A 22,323-nucleotide genomic window follows, 5' to 3' on the forward strand; every position below is an offset into this window, starting at 1 on the left:
GTTAAATGTCTCCATTACAACAAGAAGTCCTTCTGTGAGATGATTGGTCGAAGACTGAAATACTTACTTCCTATTGGTTCGAAGCTTCTACGTCACCGCGCACCATTTGAATGGCGGAAGAGGGATCTTCATTGTTTTGTTTGTTTCCCTAGAAGCAAGAAAACCTGATAAACGGTAATTTATCTGGACAGCATGCTTGATTTTAAGATTTGGGAAACTATACTAATATCTCACAACACGAACTCGTCGCTCGCAGTGTAACGTGGAGCAGGTCACGTTACTCAGCTCTTTATGCCGGGCAGGTCGGATTCATCAGACTTTAAGGAAGCTACTTTAATTTAATTAAATCCTTTTTTTTTTTTTTTTTTTTTTTTTTTCTTTGTTATGGGAGCCAGCAAACCTAAATCTTTAACAGTTGCTGTTATTTTTCCGATTTGCACCCAGACTGAATAAAACCATCAGTTTTCTGTCAAACAGGCTTCCTGCCATAAACCTGGTGGTGTGTGTTTCCCTGCAGGGGGCTGGGAGGATGAAGCAGGTAAGACTCATTTTAATGAAGACATCAGAGACTTCTGCTGTGTGTGTGTGTGTGTGTGTGGGGGGGGGGGGGGGGGGGGGGGGGGGGGTCAGTGTGGATCACGTTTCATTTATTGTTGAGCTGCATCAGTATCTGAGGAGGCTGCAGACACCTGATCATCATTCTACAAACTGGCCTTGCAGTATAGATGCTCCACTCGCATCATTCTGGTTTTACTGGATCTGTTTCAGCACACATGGACTCCAGGTCTGCACATTTCCTCCAGTCTAGAAATGAGAGCTATGTTTATGTGTGGACCTGCAGGCAGTTTCAGGTAGGGCTGCAGCCTCCCAGCTGTGTGCAGCAGACGTACATTGTAACGTTGGCTGATGGTTGTTGTGTGTTGCAGCAGGAGCAGGTGGAGTGGGACGACGTGAACAAACTTCTGCAGCATCACGGCTTTAAGCCGGTGTTTTTTGCAGATCCAGTGGAGAATAAGAATCTTTCAGGTGAAGAAACGTGAAACTGACGTGTAAAGTTGACTAAATGCTCTTAAAGTATTAAAAAAAAATTGAACGTTGGAAAGGTTTGAAAAGTTTTTTTTTTCCATCTTTGTACTGTTAGATTTGGTCCTTCTGGACAAGAAGTCAGCTGGTGAGGTGAGGACCACTCTGAGGATCATGCTGACAGACTCAGAGAGGAGACAAGCCCTCATCCAGGAGCTGGTCAGGTCCAACAACCAACTCAAGTACGTCCAGTAGAAACACTTGACTGTGTGATCAGATGCATTTTAAACCATCTGAGGTTTAAAATGCCAGCCTGTGAAAGCATCCCACTGTTGTTGACGGGGTCCCACAGGAAATTACAATCTGGGTTTTCAACCATCATAAAAATAAAAGGGTGCGATTATTTTCACTGCAAAAACTGAAATCTAAGTAAGATTAAAAATCTTCAATGCTTTTTTTTTTTTTTTAAAGGTAAGATGATTCTTGGTTTTTAAGCCAGAGAATTCCTCTATTTTTACTTGTTTTGGGAAGTCTTGACATGCCAAATATTCTTGTTCTGTTGGCAGATAATTTATCTTATTTTAAGCAACATTTACCTCATTTTTGTATATTTTTTTCTTGTTTTTTTAAGGCTGAGTTTTTGCAGTGTTTCTCTCTGCAGTTTCCTCTCCTGCTGTCTTCAGCTGCTAATTGAGCGTCTCTGGCGTTGCAGCGCTGTGCTGTAAACTCCTCCCACAGCCGCTTTGCTTTCATTCAGACACTGTTGCCAACTTGGAGACTTTCTCGCTAAATCTGGAGGCTTTTTTTGTTAAAAGCGACGAATCTAGCAGCTTTTACTGGAGTTATTAGAGACTTTTCTGGTGTTTTGGCGACTGACTTGAAGGCACATATTGTTCTGCAGTTACTGTAAGGAAGGAGCAGCGGGAGCCTCTCCCGTCCTAAAGCACTCCCAGGCGGCCAGTCTCAGTCGGCTCCGGCTGCAGGTCAATGTAGAATAACTGCAGTAGGTTGTGGAAGTTCACCTAAACATAGTTTATACCATTGTCAGTGACAACTGGCTGCTTTATTTTCCTATACATAGTTCGGCCAGTTAAACACTGTAATATCCCTCTGTTACCGGGGCGTTACCATAGCAACGCGTTAATCAGCTGGTTCAGATCAGCCGTCTTTTAACAGGTGGATGAGAGAAACGCGCTGCAGCCTGACAGCGGTTGTTTGGCTTAAAACGTACATCCAGGCCAATGTAAAATAGTTCCTATATAAGCTACAACTCGGAACCGTCCATTAGACGGTTATAATGCACGACACGGAGTCTAGGACACCACGACGCGCAGCGTTGTTTAAAAATACTGGATAATTGTGTTAAATAATCAAGATCTCAATTTCAGTCAAAATAATCGTGATTATAATTTTTGTCATAATCGAGCAGCCCTAGTGGAAATGTGATTGGAGAATATGAAATGTGATTCTGTGTAAAAGTATCAGGAAATGCATTTTATCAGCATAGATTCGGGATTTGCGTGCCCTCCTGTTGGGATGTAGAAACATTTGCAGCAGCACAGAGCTGCTGATCATCTCTGAGGCGTTCACCTGTCTGCAGCGAGTGTGTTTAATAATGTAGATCTGTGTTTGCATGGACCACCTGTCTTCCTGTCATCCTATCTCATCCACTGGAACGTCCACGGCGCCCACTACCACACACCCCAACAGTCACGCCAATGATCAATAACAAGAATACAAGTTAGAAATACTGCAGCTTTCTGCACGATCCAGTGTCGTTGGTGGTTTCCTAACGGGAAGTTGCGGACTTCTGCTTGCTGTAACCATGGCAACGAATGAATTAATGACTAAAAAGCACCGCAAGCAGCTGCTAACAGCTGTTAGACCAGCCTCTTCCTCACTTCCAGCATGTCACAAAGCTTACATCATCGCTCACTTTATTTCTGAGCAAGCGGGGAGGGGGCGGAAAGGGAGACCAGGGAAGGTCGACGGCAGATGGTTGTTGGGCATGAAGGTGGGGAGGAGACGCCACTTCCCCTCAGGTCGTCTAAATGTCTCCCAACCAGATCATGTGGTCAGAGGTGTCCTAGAAGGTCATCTGAACTGACGATCCCATGGGAAGAGGGATGTGAGGAAGCCTCAGAGAGGAAGTACCAGGGCTTGGTGGGGACATGGGATGGCAGGCCTGGCTGGTCCCAGTAGGCAGGCAGTGGAGCTACTGGGTGTGTGGAACGTTCTCCCACACAGGGAGTGACAGGGAGAGAGAGGAAGTCTGCATCGGAGAGCGCCTCTTGTTGGCTTTGAGATGCTCAATCCGAGCTGCTGACTCATGTTTAAACATAGATTTCCCTTCGTGTTGTCAGAGAGGAGGTCCAGAAGCACGTGAACCGAGCAGCTCAGCAGTCTCAGAGGATCACGGAGCTGGAGTCTCTGCTGGACCAGGTGAAGACCAGAGTCCAGGACCTGGAGGACCGCTACCTGGGCAAAGCTGCCCAGCAGCACAGCTACACCCAGCAGCTGCAGCGGGGAAAAACAGACGCGAAGGTGTTTGTAACGTTTCGCCTCGCGTTCATCCCGGCCTGCGAGGTGTTTTAAAGCAAAGCTTCTGTTTGACCCGCTCAGAAACGGTGCCAGCAGCTGGAGCTGAAGCTGAGGAGACAGGAGGAGGAGGCTGCTCAGGTCCAGAGGAAGCTCCACTTCGCTGTCAGAGAGGAGGAGCAGCGCTTGGACCGGCAGAGTCAGGCTTTCCAGAACATCTGCAGGAAGCTCTTCCAGCCCGGCTCTGCAGCCGATCCACAGTAAGCTCATCTGTCACACCTAGAAGACTCTCTCTGAGGCCGTGAAGCTTTAAATCAGTCTCACCGCTGCCGTTCCTGCAGGCTGATGGACGTCATCGGCTACTATGAAGCTAAACTCAGCCAACTGCTGGAGGAGCTCAGGTAACTCTGGTTCTGTTCACGCTCCCAGTCCAAAGTTTAGTCTCTGATCCCAGTGGTTCTGGCTCTGCTGCCCTCTCCAGATCTGCCAGAGGATCCAAACTGCGTGAGAAGACATCCACGTCCAGTACTCCGTCTTTTAAAACCATCCTGCAGGTGATCTGACCAGCTTTTCCTTTTCAGAACCCATTTCTCCTCAAAGCAACAATTTATTCCTGCTCTGCTTTTGTCCCAAGACGTTCCAGGAGCAGCAGAACCAGAGCCGCCGTCAGGTGGAGGAGCTGAAGCAGGAGGCTGATCGGCTGAAGCAGGAGTTGGATGCGAGGTGTGTGTGTGTGTGTGTGTGTGTGTGAGACGAGCCAGCCATCATGCGGTTATTAACGCTGTTTGTGTCCAGGCCCACGCTGAAAGAAGTGAAGTTCTACAAGCACAAGCTGAGACGTTTGGAGGGATTTAACCGAAACACCAACACCAGGTAAACTCTTATTGGTCACATGACTTTCCAGGTGTGTGAATCTGCTGAGACCATCATGGCTGAACACTTTGTGTGACTTTATTAGACCCAATATCAGATCCTACAGGTGAAGTATGCTGCAAAAATATCCCAGACATTTGAATGGGAAACATTTTATTGTGGGTTATAAAGATATTTAATGGCCGATAAATCATCAGAATGGTTAAATAAAGATGATGTGCTGCAGAGAGAATGAAGGCTTGGCGGTACGCCCTAAAACTGATATGAAATGAAATGAAAAATACTTTATTAATCCCCAAAGTGAAATTCAATTATCATATCATGATAGTTTTAGCTTCATCCCGAAACACCTTGACGTTTTGAAATCTCCTCTAAAACAATGTAAAAGTTGGATTCAGCATAGTGGCAGTAGGATTTAAGTGTCCTTGTGTGTGTGTGTGTGTGTGTGTGTGTGTGTGTGTGTGTGTGTGTGTGTGTGTGTGTGTGTGTGTGTGTGTATCACAGTGTGAGAGACCATGAGACAGTTTTTAAGTCAAGTCAAGGATTCTTTATTGTCGCATCATCTCACATTCACATGTCAGAGATACGAAACTGGAACGGAGGTGTCAGAAGTGGCTGAGAGAAGGAAATATGCATATTTACTAAAAGCTATATAGAAGTATGAATAGAAATAGTGGATACATAAGTAGAAATATAAAAAAAAAAAAAGAAATATAAGCTAATAACAATTAAAAATATACACTGAATACAATGTAGGCTACATGTGCAAGAGGTAGTTGGAGTGGTTCACTCAGTGTTGCATTGGTGAAGTAAAGGTGCTGGCTGTGCTTGTCTGTATAGATCTGTTGTCATGGGGAGGGGTGCACATGGGGAAGGGGGGGGTTAAGGGGTGTAAACATGTTTACAGCCTGATTCAAAAATCCATTTTAGGTTTAATAGGTCAGGTTTACCTTCATGACAACTGTGGGGGGAGTGAATTTTTTTCTAACTCGCCCGTTTAAAAGTAATTTATTTAGGCATATTTAGGGGCGTGTCCTTTTGATTGACAGGTATCTGATCTCCCGCTTCAAGTCAGAAGAACGTAGAACAACTGCAGTTTTTAGCCGGTTAATAACGTGACTTAGCTTTAGCCCGCTTACCTCCGTTAGCTGGTTAGCTCCTGTTATCTCCAGGTTAGCTCGGTTAGCTCTTAGCTACAGAAAACTTGGAGTTCGCTTGATGTCAATCATCCACCATGACGCTCACAGCCCCCCTCTCAGCTCCACCTCTTTGCCCATATATGTATTTTCCGGACGAGACGACGCGCATGATGCTGCCAAGATGCCGATGGTAGGAACCGCCCACCGAGCTTCAATTCAGCTCTTCAGAAACCTACGGGTGATGTCACGGAGGCTCCGCCCATCTCTTTATATGCAGTCTATGGTTTCAGCACTCATGTCAGAACCAACCTCTTTTTCAGACACAACGCATATGAGCTCTATGAGCGAACCAGCGAGCAGTCCAGTGGATGCCGGCTGTGTGTCCAGTACCACAATGTAAGAGTTCGGTGGCGTTTTTCTCCGCTTCCTGAAACATCTCCGCCTCCTCCATCTGGGTTTTTTTGTGTTTATATCTTCCAGCTTCTGACTGAGATCACTGCTGTTGTCACCGATCCCAACGCTCCGTTACGACTCTGCAGACCCAAACCATCCTCTCGGCGCTCTGACCCGGCGGACTTCCAAGTCCTGCTCCCGATTCTGGAGGAGTGGGCGCAGCAGCTCCACCTGCTGAAGGTGACGTCCAGCTGCCTTCGTGTCCAGAGAGAAACCTGTTTGTCTTGACGCTCTCATCAGTGTGTGTGTGTGTTTTCAGGATCTTCATCGCAGTATAAACAAACTGAGTACCAAGCTGTTGCCGGGGCAACCTTACAATGGTGATGCTGCAGATGGAGTGAAGTTGGAGGACATGATGGTGCTGGTAGATACCATGTTGGAACACTCTTCAGCCGATGGCGAGCAGGTCCAATTTTCAGTTGTTTCTCTTCGACCTCATTCACACACATTCGCTGACGTTGTTGTTGGTTCTGCAGACGCTCCGGAGCCCGACCCGGTACACTCTGGCCTCCATGGTGTCTCATTTCCAGAAGCTGTTTGATGTCTGCTCCCTCAGCGGGGTCTTTCCACGCATGAACGAGGTGTACTCCCGTCTGGGGGAGATGACCAACACCATGAGGAACCTCAGAGATGTTCTGAACCTTGGTACCCTTTGAACCTAGTTACTCCTTTCAGATGTTTCCGAAAGGGGTTTGGAAGAATTTAACCCAAATGTTTGTGGTTTTCCCATCAGACAGCAGAGTTCCTGCAGCTGAGGTGGTGAACCACATTGTCGGACTGGTTTCCTCTAACACCAGTGCTGCAGCGTTCCAGGACGTGCTGGGAGAAGCCGACATCAACAGGTTGGAACATGAGAGCGGAGCAGGTTTGCATGATGAAGACCTTGGTTTTCAGCTTTTTGTCTCGTTTTCCAGCATCATCCTCAAAGTGAAGCAGCACGATGAGTTCTTCCCAGCTTTCCACGCCCTCGTTACAGAAATGCTGCTCATTCTGGGTAGGTACGAACACAATCAAACCATAAATACAAGCAAGAGAAGGAAAACAGGCTATACATTTAGATGTATTAATACAGTTGACAGCCAATGAAAAGGTGAACCATCACATTTTCTACATCTGACTCTATAAATAATATATTTTTCATTTTGAAAGTTTTTATTTGGTCCTTTGAACTAAATGTAAAATGGAAATGATGAGCATATATATGCAGATACATTACACAGTATGTACTGTGTGATGTAAAAATTCTTGTAGTACCAAATGTGATCACCAAGGGGCAGAAGACAAGTACCTGATTGTGTCCAACAGTGTTCAGAGCAAATGTTGATGAAGCAGGTCCCTGAAACTAGATATATTAAATATATGAGATACATAGGTTGTGTTTACACAACATTTTTAAACAAAACTTCCATCCATCCATCCATTTTCTATACCCCTTAGTCCACGTGTGACTTAGATCACAGGGAAACTGGAGCGTATCCCAGCAGTCTTTGAGGAATAGGCAGGGTAGACCCTGGACAGGTCGGCAGTCCATCGCAGAGCCAACGCAGAGAGACAAACAATCATTCACGCTCACACTCACTCCTAGGGACAATTTAGAGAAACCATATCAACCTAACATGTATGTCTTTGGATGGTGGGAGGTAGCCGGAGTACCTGGAGAGAACCCACGATTACACAGAGAAAACATGCTAACTCTACATAGGAAGGCTTCTGTTTGAACCTCCCCCCCTGCGGAGGAGCGACCTTCTTGCTGTGAAGCCACAAGAATAACCAGTGCGCCGCCATGCTGCCCCAAAACTTTTTCCATATTTGAAAGAATGGAAAACATTTACACAACAGAAGAAACTATCTATGCAAAAAGGACCAGGAATGATGTAGTACGCAAGCTAGGCCTCTAGTGGGCAGTGAAACTTTGTAACAACACACCTTAAGCTGTTTGCCGTATGAAACCTCGGCATCTTCTGTGGCGGCATAAATGTTCGACCCAAAATGTGTTTTTCTTCAAAAGATCAAATAAAATAAGAATATGCAGCTGTACAATTATGACATTGAGGCCCGTAATTGTTGTTGTGTTTTCCATGCGTTAAACAGGGTCTGAGTGCGATGAAATACATTCATCGCACTGAATACGATGAAATGTTTGGTGAGATTTTTTTTATCGCACCTCGTCAGATATACCATTACAATAATATCCAGCGGGTGTGCTAGAGGAATAGTAATAATCAAATTGCAACAGGATTTTTGGGACTGTTCGGTGACTAGAGACCATCAAAAAGGGAAAATAAAGGCCCTGAATGAAAAAATGAAAAATATTTGATGAATATTCTGAGGGACGCACCGATCCACTTTTTGGGAGTTTAATTACCAATATTTGCCGATACCAAATGTGTTTATTCTATTCTATAGTCATTTTATGAAAAGCGACTAATACCACGATAGGCACGTCGGGGGACAACTTAGGGTTCAGTGTCTTGCCCAAGGACACTTAGGCACATAGTCAGGGGAAGCCTGGAATAGAACCCCCTAGTTTCCAGTTACAAGTCGACTACCCTTCCTCCTGAGCTACAGCCGCCCTGTTTATGTGAACATTATTGTGACGATGGTCATTATTGCTGTCATAACTGTGTAAGATTTCATTAGGTTGTAATGAATTACCCATCCTTTCTGAAGTTACCTCACCAATACAAATATAATAACATTACAGTCAACAATTTCAACAAGTTTTTAATTTGGCACATTTTACCTAAATGCAGCCCTAAATAACGCCTCCCTCTGGGAGGAGACCCCGGGGAAGACCCAGGACACGCTGGAGGGATTAGATCTCTCGGCTGGCCTGGGAACGCCTCGGGACCCCCCCCCCCCCCGCAGAGTTGGCAAATGTGATTGGGGAGAGGGAAGTCTGGGCTTCCCTGCTTAGGCCTCTGCCCCCACGACCTGACCCCGGATAAGTGACAGAAGATGGATGGATGGATGGACAACTATAAATGTGTGGCTTTGAAACAAAGATCTACCTTTTAGTGCCGTGTTCCTCATCGCATGCGTCTCACCGACTCTTGACTTGCGGCTCATGAAGCAGCCACTGGCTTTCTGAAAATGCGATCTAAACAAGTCATAATGATCCTCAACGGTGCAGTTCTCTCCACAAACAAGAACTGCAGGCTGCTTGCAGTAACCTTGCTCTCCTAACAGCCCTAACTGACCCTGTCAGAGTTGCCAGTTTTGGCTAATTTCAGCTGCACCGAACTCTGCCAAAGAGCTGCTCCGTCGGTAGCTCCGTATGTATAATGATAAAGAAACGGCCACATTCTGGAGGCATTATTGTATGTTCACCATATACTGTTGCATAACAATGGCATTACTCCGTGCAATATTTAGGATAACCATTCCTAACTAAAAATCTGAATGTTACTGATTTGGCAACGTAGCAGGATATGTAGCGTGGGAACGCTTTTTTGGGGGCGTGGCGGCTCTCCTCTTGTCTTAGTATATGGAGTGCGACTCTTGTTGAAAATAACAGTGAGAATCACTGTTTTAGTGTAACAAAAAATGTCACATTTTAACATTCAAGGCTTTTATTTCTTTTAAAACACATCCGAAGCATGTTGTCAAACACATCTGCGCTAGCTTGACTAGCGTGGTATCAGTTGTGGTATCGGTACACTTTTATTAATACCAAGTACGAGTACACATGCTTGGTATTGAGCCAATACCGATACTGGTTTCAGAGCATCCCTAAATATTTTGTTGTTGCTACTCAAAAAAAAAAAGGAACATAATATGAAATGTCTTTTACAGCAAATCCTGACCCTGAATGCCGTACAAACGACATTTACAACATGGAAAAGACGACAGCTTTAGTTCATTTTAAGTTGGAGTTATTTTCTTCCTACTGGACTAAGTGGATTCATTAAGTTGTGCCAGTCAGGCCTGATTTTATTCTTACAAATAATTGATCAGTTACGGGAAACTGTCCTCAGAAACTAACGCTATGCGTCCGTAGACTGCAACATGTAAATATCCATTAGGTGCCATGAAGGGACCATTTATACAGAGGTAAGGTCACAGTTGGACAGCAAAGAAAATTATGTAACGTTTCAGACAAGTCATGTCTCCTTTGTTTAGAGGCCTAATGTACCATCTATGACACCACTGGAATTACTTCTTCCTCAATTATCTTAACATTAAATACTAAAACTAAATACTTTTGTCCTGTATTGTTACCATGTTTATTTTATTTGCATCCTACATTTTCAGCAACTATTTCCAGTTTGAGTTCTGTAATGCGCCCCTAGTGGAATTCTCTTGTAACAACAAACTAATATGTGACTGATTAGGCTCACAATGAAGCCGTTTGGCTGCGTGAACATATTCCTGATAAAGCTGCTGTGATTCAGGAAATGAATTGCTTGTCTTCCAGTCACAAGGTTGCTAGTTTGGTTCCAATCCAGTCCTCACAGATGATGTTTAGCAAAACAATATGATATAATCTCCTGAAAATGAGTTGAAGGTCATTGATGTTGGATTGTTGGGATGTGAAGAAACACAGTCGACTCACCTTTGACTCTTGTATTTCAGGTGTGACTCACCTGGATGACGTCCTTCCTGCTGTTAAGTCTTTAAAACAGACACACTGACCTGTTGCTGTGTTCTTGTTTGGGACATTTTTAATTTGAATAAAAACTTTGATGAGTTGAATTTAAATCTCCTGATGGTTTCTTCAAGCACGGGTAACTTTCCTGGGCAAGCCTCAAATCCATTTAAAGCTGCTCTTTGTTTAGTGTCAGGCAGTCGTGATATAAAGACTCAGCAATGTGATATTTTGTTGAGTAAATTGTAGTTTAAACTGCCTCCATTAATAATCTAGATCACCATTCACAACAAGTTTGACTTTGCAACCCCACTGACTTGCATTGCTCACTTGTTTGCTAAAAATTCAGAAATATCTCCCTTTCACAACATTCTTATACAATATCTTCCTCTATAAAATAAAACTGGTTGTAGGATATACATCTCCATAGTTTTATGTTGTAGTTATTTTGAAATAAACCAGCAGTATTGCTAGCTACTTTTTTTTAAATTAAACTATATAATGTAGCGTTTGGCTAGGTGTGCTAATGGAGACAGAGATACTTTGAGTATCTTTATAGTTTATTTTCAGCTCCAATTTGGAAATCTTGATAAAACTGAGTTTATTTGTAGTCCTTAAATACACCAATAACTAAACATGACATGTTTTTCCAAAATTTAAACTTGAAACTAATCTAGACCTAGCATAGACTTAAATTAGCAATGCTGCGTAGCTCCGTGCTAACACCAGGTTAATATCCTCACATAACATTAGTAGCTGTACTTGCACAGGGACAAAAACTAAGTTTAGGCTAATTTTAATAATCATACAGGCTGAATAAAGTGGAAACTACTTTCAAATTTAAACTATTTTAATGACACGGTTGATCCATGCAGATGCGGAAAGACATTAAGATCAGCTTGCTAGCATCATTGCATGTGACATGAAGCAGAACTTGCCTGCAACGTCACATAGCATGAGATAAAGTTGTAATGTGGAGTTTTCCAACCTCAGTACACTGCTGGGCAGCAACAGTTCCAGAAATGCATATAATAGATTTCATTGTGCCATCAAAGGAGGCTTGAATGCAAATTTTAAAGGTTGAAAAGTTATTAGTGCCACTTTAAACATTTACAAATCCAGTTTCTTCATGAAAAGATAAGTTCATTATTACATTATTGCTCTGTAATGATTTAAACAGTTCCTCTTATGATTTTAATCAACTAATCAATTATATTTCTTTATAGATGTACCGATCAACTCTGCAACCTGACTGTTAACAGTAGAAAGTAGGTGTTGGTGTAGGCATCACCAGCCTCAACTACAGACTCCCCCCTCATGTTGTCACTGCAACATGGCAACCAGCCTGTTTCCCACAACAATGACATCATACACCTGTCTGCACCCATACCTGGCTTCTTCCACACCCACCCACACCAAGAAACCTGCCTGAACAGTCACTGCCTAAATGGATCAACAGTCACGAATTTCTTAAAACCATTTCTGCAACATTGAAATTTACCTAAAACCTGACAGAGAAGAAGTTTAATTTCCATATGTGAATAAATATGCAATTGACATTGTGTAAAATAGAAATGAATGAACACAAAATGCAATGATTTGTAAATCTGATAAACTCCTTTTTTTATTTTCAGTAGAACATAAACAACATAAATGATAAAACTGAGACATTTTACAATTTTATGGGAAATATGAGCTCATTTTAAATCTGATGGCAGCAACACATTTGTATAAGGTTGGAACAGGAGCAATATAAAGCTGGAAATGTAACAAATGGAAGAAAATTTGATAACTATATATATATATATATATATAGAGATATATATAATGAAGTTATACTTGTGGTGGAGTGAATCACAATATGTATTTTAGATCTGTTAATTACTAATTTGCTAACCTTATCATTTTCAAGATGAATTAGTCCAACTTTGACTGATAGATTTTATGTTAAATCTGCTCACCAGTCTCAGAAAGCTTGATCTAGGTTGCAGGCCAAAGGTCCTCCAGCATAATGACCTAGTCAAGAACCGCTTAAAACAAAATAATGGACTGTTCTGTAGTGGCCGTCTATGAGTCCGTTCTAAATCCTGCTGAATCTTCTGTGGAGGTGCAGAAATCCCAATAAGAGTTGCAAGCACTGCTTGACTTGGATGTAATGGGTGCCATTATTTTCATCCCGTCCAGTTTCATTAATATGTTTCCAACTGTTGTCAGTTTCAGGTTAATTCAGCAAGTTTTCCTCTCCTTTAAGGATTATGCTGTGGAAGAATTATCACAGTATTAACCACCACTATGCCAAAACATTTGTCCATGTTTTTTCATTTCTTTCTTTACAAACTTGAACATGGGACACGTGTTGTAACCTCTTTTTTTTTACATAACCTACATGAATTTTCTTCATTACAGTAAAGTTTAATCTTTCTTCATCAAAGCTGGTAATGAAATTTGCCTGAATAATCAGGTTAATTGAATTTCCCTTTGGGGAATAATGAAGTATTTTTCATTAAATTTCATTTCAAGATGTTGCATATAAGTCTGTTGTGGAGAGTGCAGTCAGATTTGCAGCATCTGCTGGGGTAGTAGCATCAGGATTGGGGATTACTGGGGATTACTAAAGTATTTATTTTATTTCATTACGACAATCCTGCAGTTTGCACCGTTCACTAACGGAGGGGATCTGACATAAACAGCTCCGTGATTTTAAAAAAAAAATTTAAAAAAAAAAAAATTACGTTTTACTAGTGTTTGTTTGGTCAGACTTTTGTGTATAGCTTTATAACACGGACTAACTACAATTAACTGAGGATTTGTTAATAAAAAATCAACGCTGAGCTTAATCGTAACCCCTCCTGTACTGAATAATGGTACAATCCAGAAACTCCGCCTTCTGTTTGCCGTTGCTAGGAGACGGAGCACGCTAGATATAAAGCTCACAGATCAGCTGCGCCGCACGCTGCTTCTGAGTTTACCTGCATCAGCAGTTGTGGTTGGTTCTGATGGATCATCCGGAGCTTTTCCCTGCTGCTTATCTCGGCTTCACGCTGCAGGATTAAGGAGGCGAGTGGACCATGGACGTCACCCAGGACTTGGTTCTGGGCTTTTTAAAGGAGCGCGGAGGAAAAGTTCGGAGCTCGGAGCTGCTGGAGCGTTTTAAAGCCGCCTTCCCGGAGGAGCCGCAGCGGAAAGCGGCCGCGAGGCAGACCTTTAAAAGCTACGTCGACAACGTTGCCTTTGTGAGGAATGAGGACGGTGAGAAATACGTGTGTCTGAGGAAAAGGTTCCGCTCACCAGCAGAGAAGGAGGAGAAGGAGCAGCAGGAGGAGGCTCCCAGCGCGCCGCTCCGTGACGCGCCTGCGACGGACCAGGTGAGCGGTGGTGACGCGGCGCAGGTGAGGCCGCCGCTTGCCGCCTCGCGCGGCTCAGGTTACGGAAATGACTCCAACACAGTTCCGCATTCTTTCACATCTCTTACCACGCAGCTGGACAGAAACTCAGGTGAGATGGGGGGAAAACAGAGCTGCACGCGGAGTGGACACGTGCCGGACGTACTGGAGATCACGGTGATCGGACCGTCGCCGCTCCCCGTGGAGGACGGCGCGATCCCGTTCCCCGGTCCATCGCAGGTGAACCCTCAGGACGTCCCGCGGGAGGACGAGTGGTCCTCGGACGGACAGAGCCTGTCTGGTAGTGAGGACAACACCCCGCGTGCAAGCCGGAAACACTTCCTCGAGCTGATGATGAACAGTTCCCCTCACCTGAGGCGCAGCTTGGGGCTCCGCGGCTGCGCTTACCTGTCCAACAACGACAGCGACTCCTCCTCCCTGGAGGAGGACCGGACCACCGCGACCCTTGACCCTCTGGAGCATGCCTGGATGATGAGCTCCTCAGACGGGGAGTGGGCCGGCTTGCACCGCCTCCTCACCTCGGAACCGAGCCTGGTCCTCAGGAAGGACTTCGTGACCGGGTTCACGTGCCTGCACTGGGCGGCCAAGCACGGCAAGCCAGAAGTCCTCGCCCTGGTCGTGAACTTCGCCAAGCAGAACCACATCAACCTCAGCGTGGACGTGCGCTCCAACAGCGGGTACACGCCGCTGCACGTGGCCGCCATGCACGGCCACATGGAGGTGGTGAAGCTCCTGGTGGGGGCCTACAGCGCGGACGTGGAGATCAGAGACTACAGCGGGAGGAAGGCCTGCCACTACCTGGCTGACGGCGCCAGCGTGGACATCAGGGACATCATCGGGGCTTACGAGCACCTCCAGGTCGAGAACGGAGGACGCAAGACTGGAGGAGGCCGGTGGAGGTTCTCCAAGGTCCTCCTGAAGCCCCTCCAGGCGCCCGACTCCAGTGACAACGACTCTGTGGACGGGGAGGACCGGAGCAGGCAGAACATTGTCAGGAGGAGGTCCTCATTGGGGAGGATTAGACCCAGCCTGGAGAAGCTCCGTCTGAGGACTTCACAGCTGGTCCACAGCACCTCCTTCAGAGACAGAGAAGAGCTGGACCGGTCCAGCAGGAGGGGGTCTTTCTTCAAAAGGAAGACACATTTCTTTGTCTGAGATGGTCCAGAAGGTTCTGACTGATGCAGAACCCAGTTTACATCATTTACAGTTGTGCTCATGTTTATTCATTAAAGAAGGACTTTTTTAAGTCTCCAGTTATTTGAGTGACTGCTGTAAATTCAGCCTTTTCTTTAATGAAAGGAGATGAAAACATATGAGGGTAACTGTATTTCTGTAACATCATGTTTCCTCAGTTCTGGTATGATGGAAGAAACCGGGATTAAAACTGTAATCTGGGTCACAGTGCAGCTGATCCCGGTTTTCCTACATTTTCCTGACCTGAATATCTTGGAGTGTTTCACCCGTTCAGCTCTGTGCATTCAGGTCACGTCTGAGCTGAAGCAACAGCCAAACACAGCAGGTTCTGCAAATCCCACCGAGAACTAAGTCATTAAAGCCGCGACAAGCTGCTTCAGGTCTGAGCCGAGCCCACATACTGAACAGATTCCTCATCCCAGGCTGATTAAGCAGACCGGCTCAGAGCCAGTCAGGACCAGTTACTCACATGTTTGTAAAGTTTATGTTCAGGGACAAAAAAGTGTTGCAATAATCCTTTTCTGCTGATTTTTCATGTCATGTTTTACAAGCGAGGCAGGACTTTATTCATTCATCATCCTGGACAGATCGCCAGTCCATCGCTGGCGAGGCAGGATTTTATAGAATCTCTCCAGATTCACAGCAGTAAATCTGTAAATTTTACTGGATTTGTTTTTTATTTGTTTATCCTCATAAACAGCTGCCATGTTTTTCACCATTTTACACCCAATCCATCCAGCAGGCCGTGGAAAATGCTGCTTACCATCCCCTGGTCTGAAGAAGGTGAAGGTTAATAAACAGTTTGTATTTTTACATGAATGTAAAATTATGACCTATACATTCACATATACATATACATAAATATATATATATATATATATATATATATATATATATATATATATATATATTTTTTTTTTTTTTTTTTTTTTAAACAAAAAAATTGTTTAAAATTGTAAAGCAAGAAATCCTAATATTTGATTTTTTTTTTATTTTCCCACCCCTATAAATATATATTGATTAATATTCTTCAGTAAGAATTGGGGATGTTTAATTTTGGCTTTTTTTTTTTTTTTTTTTTTTTTAAGGTATTTGATGTTTAGATTTTGTCCAACTTTTAATCTCTGATACAAATAACTGACATCAATATTTTTGGATACAATTATGTGGAAAACTACACATGACATCTGTTTTTGAGTTAGAGGACGCTTCAGTGTTTTATAAATAATATGTACATGTGTTGAAGTTGTATCATTAACAAAATACAGATTCCATTAATTCATATTTGATATTGCATTTAATAATATCAATATAATATCAACAGGCTGATAATATCAGACATCTCTGGTAAGAATCCAGATGTTCATGTGTTTTAAAAGGAAATATTATTAAATACAAACATCTTGATTATGTATTTGCACTTCTTTGCACAAAAATAAAGGATAAAATGTAGCGTTTGTGTTTTTTTTCCAGGTAATTACATTGTTATTTTAGTGGTCCGTCCTGCTGGAGATCAGATTGCTCTGGATGTAGAACCTGAACTGAAATTACTTTCATGCTTCTGACCTAAAACCTGGATATATCACATGAAGATGTCACATCTGTGGCTGTCTTCTTTTCTTCTTCTATTGAACTAAAAGCAGTGTACACAAAGGTTAACTAAGGGTGAAACTAAACCCGAGCGATAAGACAGAAAATAGAAATGGATTAATTTGCATCACAGAAAAATGAACTTTGATGCAGGGTGTTTGTGCTGATGTAGAAAGCGCCAACAGAACTCAGACTGGGCAGTCTATGATGTGGAGTTACTGCCGTTGGTCAAGACTAGGCTCAGGTCTTGGTTCAGGAGGTCAGTTGATGACTAAACCTACTGAATGATCAGGTTATTCTATTCTCCCAAGATGAAAACAGATTGATGGCGCTCAGGTTGGGAAAGAGCGGTTCAGGGAACAGGAGACATCGTCATCACACCACAGAGTTCACACCTGAAACCTCATAGAGGATCTATGGCAGGAGGAACCAAAGTTGGTCCCATAGACTGTATATAAAGAGATGTGCGGAGTCTCCATGACGCCATCCGTAGGTTTCTGAAGAGCTGAATTGAAGCTCGGTGGGCGGTTCCTACATCGTCATCTTGGCAGAGGCATGCATGTCGTCTCACCCGGAAAATATAAATATGGGCAAAGAGGTGGAGCTGAGATGGGGGCTGTGAGCGCCATGGATGATTGACATGGATGTCAATTGACATGGATGTCAATTGACATGGATGTCAATTGACATGGATGTCAATCATCCATGGTGGATGATTGACATCGAGCGAACTCCGAGCTTTCTGTAGCTAAAAGCTAACTGAGCTAACCCGGAGATAACAGGAGATAACCAGCTAACGGAGGTAAGAGGGCTAAAGCTAAGTCACGTTGTTAACCGGCTAAAAACCGCGGTTGTTCTACGTTCTTCTGACTTGAAGCGGGAGATTGGTGCCTGTCAATCAAAAGTACACGCCCCTAAATATGCCGAACTTCGAGATTAAATTACTTTTAAACGGGCGAGTTAGAAAAAAATCCACTCCCCCCACAGTTGTCATGAAGGTGAACCTGACCTATTAAACCTAAAATGGGTTTTTGAACCAGGCTGTAAACATATTTATTTCTGCTGTGAAGTTGGTCTTTTTGACATGGGAGTCTATGGGGATTTGTTCTGTTCTGCAGCCTCTAGTGGACGAAGGGGGAACTGCAGTTTTATGCACTTCTGCATAGGCTTCACTTTTAACCACCAGAATTTGCCGCTTGGTTGGTCCTCAAGGGCCGCTGTCCTGCAAGTTTTCCATGTAAACCTGCTCCAACACATCTGGCTCACATTAAATGGATCCAACAGCCAATGAAGTTCTGCACAATGAATGATTCATTTGAGTCAAGTGTGCTGGAGCAGGTATACATGGAGAACCTGGAGGACCGGAGTGGGAGAGCCCTGATCTATGGGATGGGCTGGAGAAGGCTTTGTGTAATAGTCGGACTCTCCATCCTGACACTGCAGAAGCTCAATGACGCGAAGCAACAGCGTCCAACAAGCGTGTAACTTTGTTTTTCCCTTTCGGCCAGACTGTGTAATTGGACTGTATCCATAAAAACTGATTCATATGAGCTTGTTTTTCCACAATGTCTGAGTCAGTATGAAGTGATTCAGAGGACGCAGATGTCCATTTCCAACCATGAACAGATCAGATGTCGTTAACATGAAGATGATCGGGAGGAAAATACAATAAAAAATAAATAATAAAATATAAAAAATGATCCTTGTTGGCAGAGAAGAGAATATCTTTGGTTTTCTGGATGAGCAAAGAAAACAGGATTTACTGACCGCAGTCTGACATGTTGGCATTTTATTGGAATGATTTCTCCACATTCACACTGTAAACATGCTCATATTGACCCTCTGATCATGACCTTGTGCTATCAAAAGAGGCACTTTGGATTTAAAACATTAAATTAATAACACTTCCTCACATGTTCAGCGGGATTAAAACAGAAAGAAACATAATTTAATAATTTATAATCACAGACTGAAATGGATTTAATGCTTCAGGATCAAACTCACATCCTTCCAGCTGTCAGTCAAACCCATCTGGTGCTAAAACGTCCAAAGATCTCCACCTAAACTCATGATTTCTGGAAGACTTTGAAGCAAAAGTCCAAGTATCTGAGGGAATGTGGCACCATAACCAGTCTGTCTTCTCATATGATGTAAACTATACAGCAGCGCTAGTGTGAGCAGAGGCGGGACGTCTCAGTCCTCCTGGAGACCCGTCAGCTGGCAGCTCTTCTTCCACAGCTTGGCCTGCAGCTCTGGGTCGTAGGACAGCTCGGAGGACCGCGTCTTCTGGCCGTTGTAGAGGTAGCAGCCGCCCACGCCTTCCATCTCTGCGGCGGCTGCAGCGTAGATGGAGATGGCTGCTCCTTCGGCTGGAGTCTGGAGGACGTCAGAGAGGATCATTAACCCTTAAAAGTCAAAGCCATTCATGCCATTTTTGCTCTGTCTGGTTTTTTTTTGGTTTGGTTTTACATGTAGAAGCTGAAGCCTTAGTCGCAGTTCTTGTAAAATCCCGTCAGCCGGAGGAGATTTTACGAGAACTGAGGCTGATGGGCTGAACACCTGCAAATGGCTTTTTTTGTTTGCAAAACTTCCACAAATCACTTTTATTTAGTGAGAAACTGTGAGAAACGCAGCTACTGATGGAGGTGACCACGTACCCTGAACAGCACCTTGGCGATGGGTCTCTTCAGCATCTGGGCCAGTGTCCAGAGGTTGTCGTAGAGCGCCGTGTCCACCATACCGGGGTCCACGGCGTTTACAATCACATGGAAGCCGCCGGCCGTCAGCTGCTCCTGCAGGTAGTTGGTGAAGAGGACCAGAGCCAGTTTGCTCTGGGCGTAGGCGCCATGGGAGCTGTAGCAGACCCTGATGAGGAGGAGGAAGGTCGGATTTATGCATCTGCTGCTGTTTTTCAATGCAGAGCATCCGGTGTTTAAGAAGTCGTACCTCCTGTTTAGGTCGTCCATGTGTATAACTCCTGCGTAGTGAGTGGCCGAGGACATGTTGACCACTCTGGAGCAGCAGCCCGGCCTCCCCGACCTCTTCAGCACGTCCAGCAGCAGGTTGGTCAGCAGGAAGTGGCTGAGGTAGTTGAGACAGAAGTGGAACTCGAAGCCGTCCTCCGTCTGCCTCTCAGGAACCAGCATGGTCCCGGCTAGGGGAAAGAAAACACAACCGGATCATCTGCAGCTCCGTTAACATGTTTTATTTCTTTCTGCTGCAACTGCTGCTGTCTGCACTGATGTGGAGATGTTTTCATCATCATCATCGCATTCTTCATCCACCGTGCAGCCTGATCAGACATCACTCATCCTCCATATCAGACCAAAACACACTCGACAGTAAATAATGTCACCTGGTCCGAGAAAACTACGTCACCTATACCGAAAAAAAGGCCAAATTTTATTTTATTTCATTATAAATATCTTTGGACTATTTTAGAAATTAGCCAGAAGATAAATAAATCAATAGATACATAAATAAATAAATAAATCACTAGATAAATCAATCAATCGATAAATAAATAATAAATAAATCAATAGATAAATCCATAGATAAATCATTAAATAAATAGATAAATCAATAGATAAATAAATAAATAAGTAGATAAATCAATAGATAAATAAATCAATAAATAAACTGATGAAGAAATCAATACATATATAAATAAATTGATTAACAAATAAATCAATAGATAAATAAATAAATCAACAGATAAATAAATAAATAAATAGATAAATAAATCACTAGATAAATAAATCAATAGATAAATCAATAAATAAATAGACAAATCAATAGATAAATAAATCAATTAATAAATAAATCAATCGATAAATAAATAAGTAGATAAATCAATAGATAAATAAATCAATAAATAAACTGATGAAGAAATCAATACATAAATAAATAAATCGATTAACAAATAAATCAATAGATAAATAAATAAATCAACAGATAAATAAATCAAAAGATGAAAAAAATCAATCAATCAGTCAATCAATAGATAAATAAATAAATACATCAATCAATCGATAAATAAATAGTCTTCACAAAATAAAAAAAATAAAATGATTAATTATGTTAAAAGGAAAACGATGATGTTTGTTTGCAGCGGGAGTCTGGTGTGACGGTGTGAACGTGTTGGCGTGTGCAGTGTACCGTTGTTGACCAGGACGTGGAGAGGAAGCCTTCGATCTTTGAACGTCTGAGCAAACTGTCGCACAGACTTTAAGGAGGTCAGGTCCACAAACACAAACTCGGCTGCAGGGGGAGAAACAAACACGTCATACATCCAGAACCAGAACCACACAAACACAACCTGTTTACCTGTAAACATCGCTGTCTACTGGTCACATGACTTCGTAAAGCAGAGAATCTGTCTCAGACTTGCTGACGATGATGCGACTTTATGGACTTTCAGAGGTCAAACTCTTCTTCTAGCAGCGTCATGTTGCACCTAAACTCTCCCCCCGTGGGGTGATCTTCTCTGACCAAGTGAAACGTAGCTTTACTCATAAATTAACCAGTTTAGAAGAATCAGAATATTGTCAATTCACACGTAAATATTTCTTTTTGTCCATTGCCACATCAATAATATCCCTCTGTCTGCCTGTTTCCACCATCGCAACATCCCCGCCTCCATACTGCCTACTCTGCGCTGATTACTGCAACTCCCTCCTCGCTGGGCTCCCCAACCAGTCCCTCCACAGGGGCTACCCAACCAGTCCCTCCACAGGGGCTACCCAACCAGTCCCTCCACAAGGGCTACCCAACCAGTCCCTCCACAGGGGCTCCCCAACCAGTCCCTCCACAGGGGCTCCCCAACTAGTCCCTCCACAAGGGCTCCCCAACCAGTCCCTCCACAAGGGCTCCCCAACCAGTCCCTCCACAGGGGCTCCCCAACCAGTCCCTCCACAGGGGCTACCCAACCAGTTCCTCCACAAAGGTTCCCCAACCAGTCCCTCCACAGGGGCTCCCCAACCAGTCCACCAGTCCCTCCACAGGGGCTCCCCAACCAGTCCCTCCACAAAGGCTCCCCAACCAGTCCCTCCACAGGGGCTCCCAGACCAGTACCTCCACAAAGGCTCCCCAACCAGTCCCTCCACAGGGGCTCCCCAACCAGTCCCTCCACAGGGGCTCCCCAACCAGTCCCTCCACAAAGGCTCCCCAACCAGTCCCTCCACAAAGGCTCCCCAACCAGTCCCTTCACAGCGGCTCCCCAACCAGTCCCTCCACAAGGGCTCCCCAACGAGTCCCTCCACAAAGGCTCCCCAACCAGTACCTCCACAAAGGCTCCCCAACCAGTCCCTCCACAGGGGCTCCCCAACCAGTCCCTCCACAGGGGCTCCCCAACCAGTACCTCCACAAAGGCTCCCCTACCAGTACCTCCACAAAGGCTCCCCAATCAGTCCCTCCACAGGGGCTCCCCAACCAGTACCTCCACAAAGGCTCCCCAACCAGTCCCTCCACAAAGGCTCCCCAACCAGTACCTCCACAGGGGCTCCCCAACCAGTACCTCCAC

The 22,323-nt window shown here is 44.1% G+C and overlaps 3 protein-coding genes across 3 annotated transcripts in view; 2 read left to right on the forward strand and 1 right to left on the reverse strand.

Annotated features, from left to right (window-relative positions):
- Nucleotides 1–504: 504 nt before the first annotated feature.
- On the forward strand, nucleotides 505–10,660 carry cep70 (centrosomal protein 70; the record flags this gene model as incomplete). Its single annotated transcript, XM_079264062.1, has 16 exons — nucleotides 505–538; nucleotides 927–1,026; nucleotides 1,142–1,265; nucleotides 3,387–3,567; nucleotides 3,646–3,821; nucleotides 3,903–3,962; nucleotides 4,043–4,115; nucleotides 4,196–4,284; nucleotides 4,357–4,434; nucleotides 5,894–5,969; nucleotides 6,054–6,206; nucleotides 6,286–6,432; nucleotides 6,503–6,671; nucleotides 6,760–6,868; nucleotides 6,941–7,020; nucleotides 10,602–10,660. The coding sequence occupies exons 1-16, from the start codon at nucleotides 530–532 to the stop codon at nucleotides 10,658–10,660; spliced, it is 1,683 nt and encodes a 560-aa protein (XP_079120188.1). The 5' UTR covers nucleotides 505–529.
- Nucleotides 10,661–13,682: 3,022 nt separating this feature from the next.
- On the forward strand, nucleotides 13,683–15,173 carry LOC306774081 (ankyrin repeat domain-containing protein SOWAHC-like; the record flags this gene model as incomplete). The annotated part of the gene is made up of 1 exon (XM_079264064.1): nucleotides 13,683–15,173. One exon carries the CDS (start codon nucleotides 13,683–13,685, stop codon nucleotides 15,171–15,173), a length of 1,491 nt encoding a protein of 496 aa, XP_079120190.1.
- A 3,822-nt stretch (nucleotides 15,174–18,995) lies between these two features.
- The window catches only part of dhrsx (dehydrogenase/reductase (SDR family) X-linked), a gene marked incomplete at both ends in the record, with an annotated part of 28,126 nt that continues 24,798 nt past the window's right edge, over nucleotides 18,996–22,323 (reverse strand). Inside the window, 4 exons of the mRNA XM_079264065.1 lie at nucleotides 18,996–19,178; nucleotides 19,460–19,667; nucleotides 19,749–19,956; nucleotides 20,961–21,062. Coding sequence (XP_079120191.1) covers nucleotides 18,996–19,178; nucleotides 19,460–19,667; nucleotides 19,749–19,956; nucleotides 20,961–21,062 — 701 coding nt within the window. The remainder of the gene's footprint in view (nucleotides 19,179–19,459; nucleotides 19,668–19,748; nucleotides 19,957–20,960; nucleotides 21,063–22,323) is intronic.

This window comes from Telmatherina bonti (assembly GCF_933228915.1).
Source record: "Telmatherina bonti genome assembly, chromosome: 24".
Classification (NCBI taxonomy): domain Eukaryota; kingdom Metazoa; phylum Chordata; class Actinopteri; order Atheriniformes; family Telmatherinidae; genus Telmatherina; species Telmatherina bonti.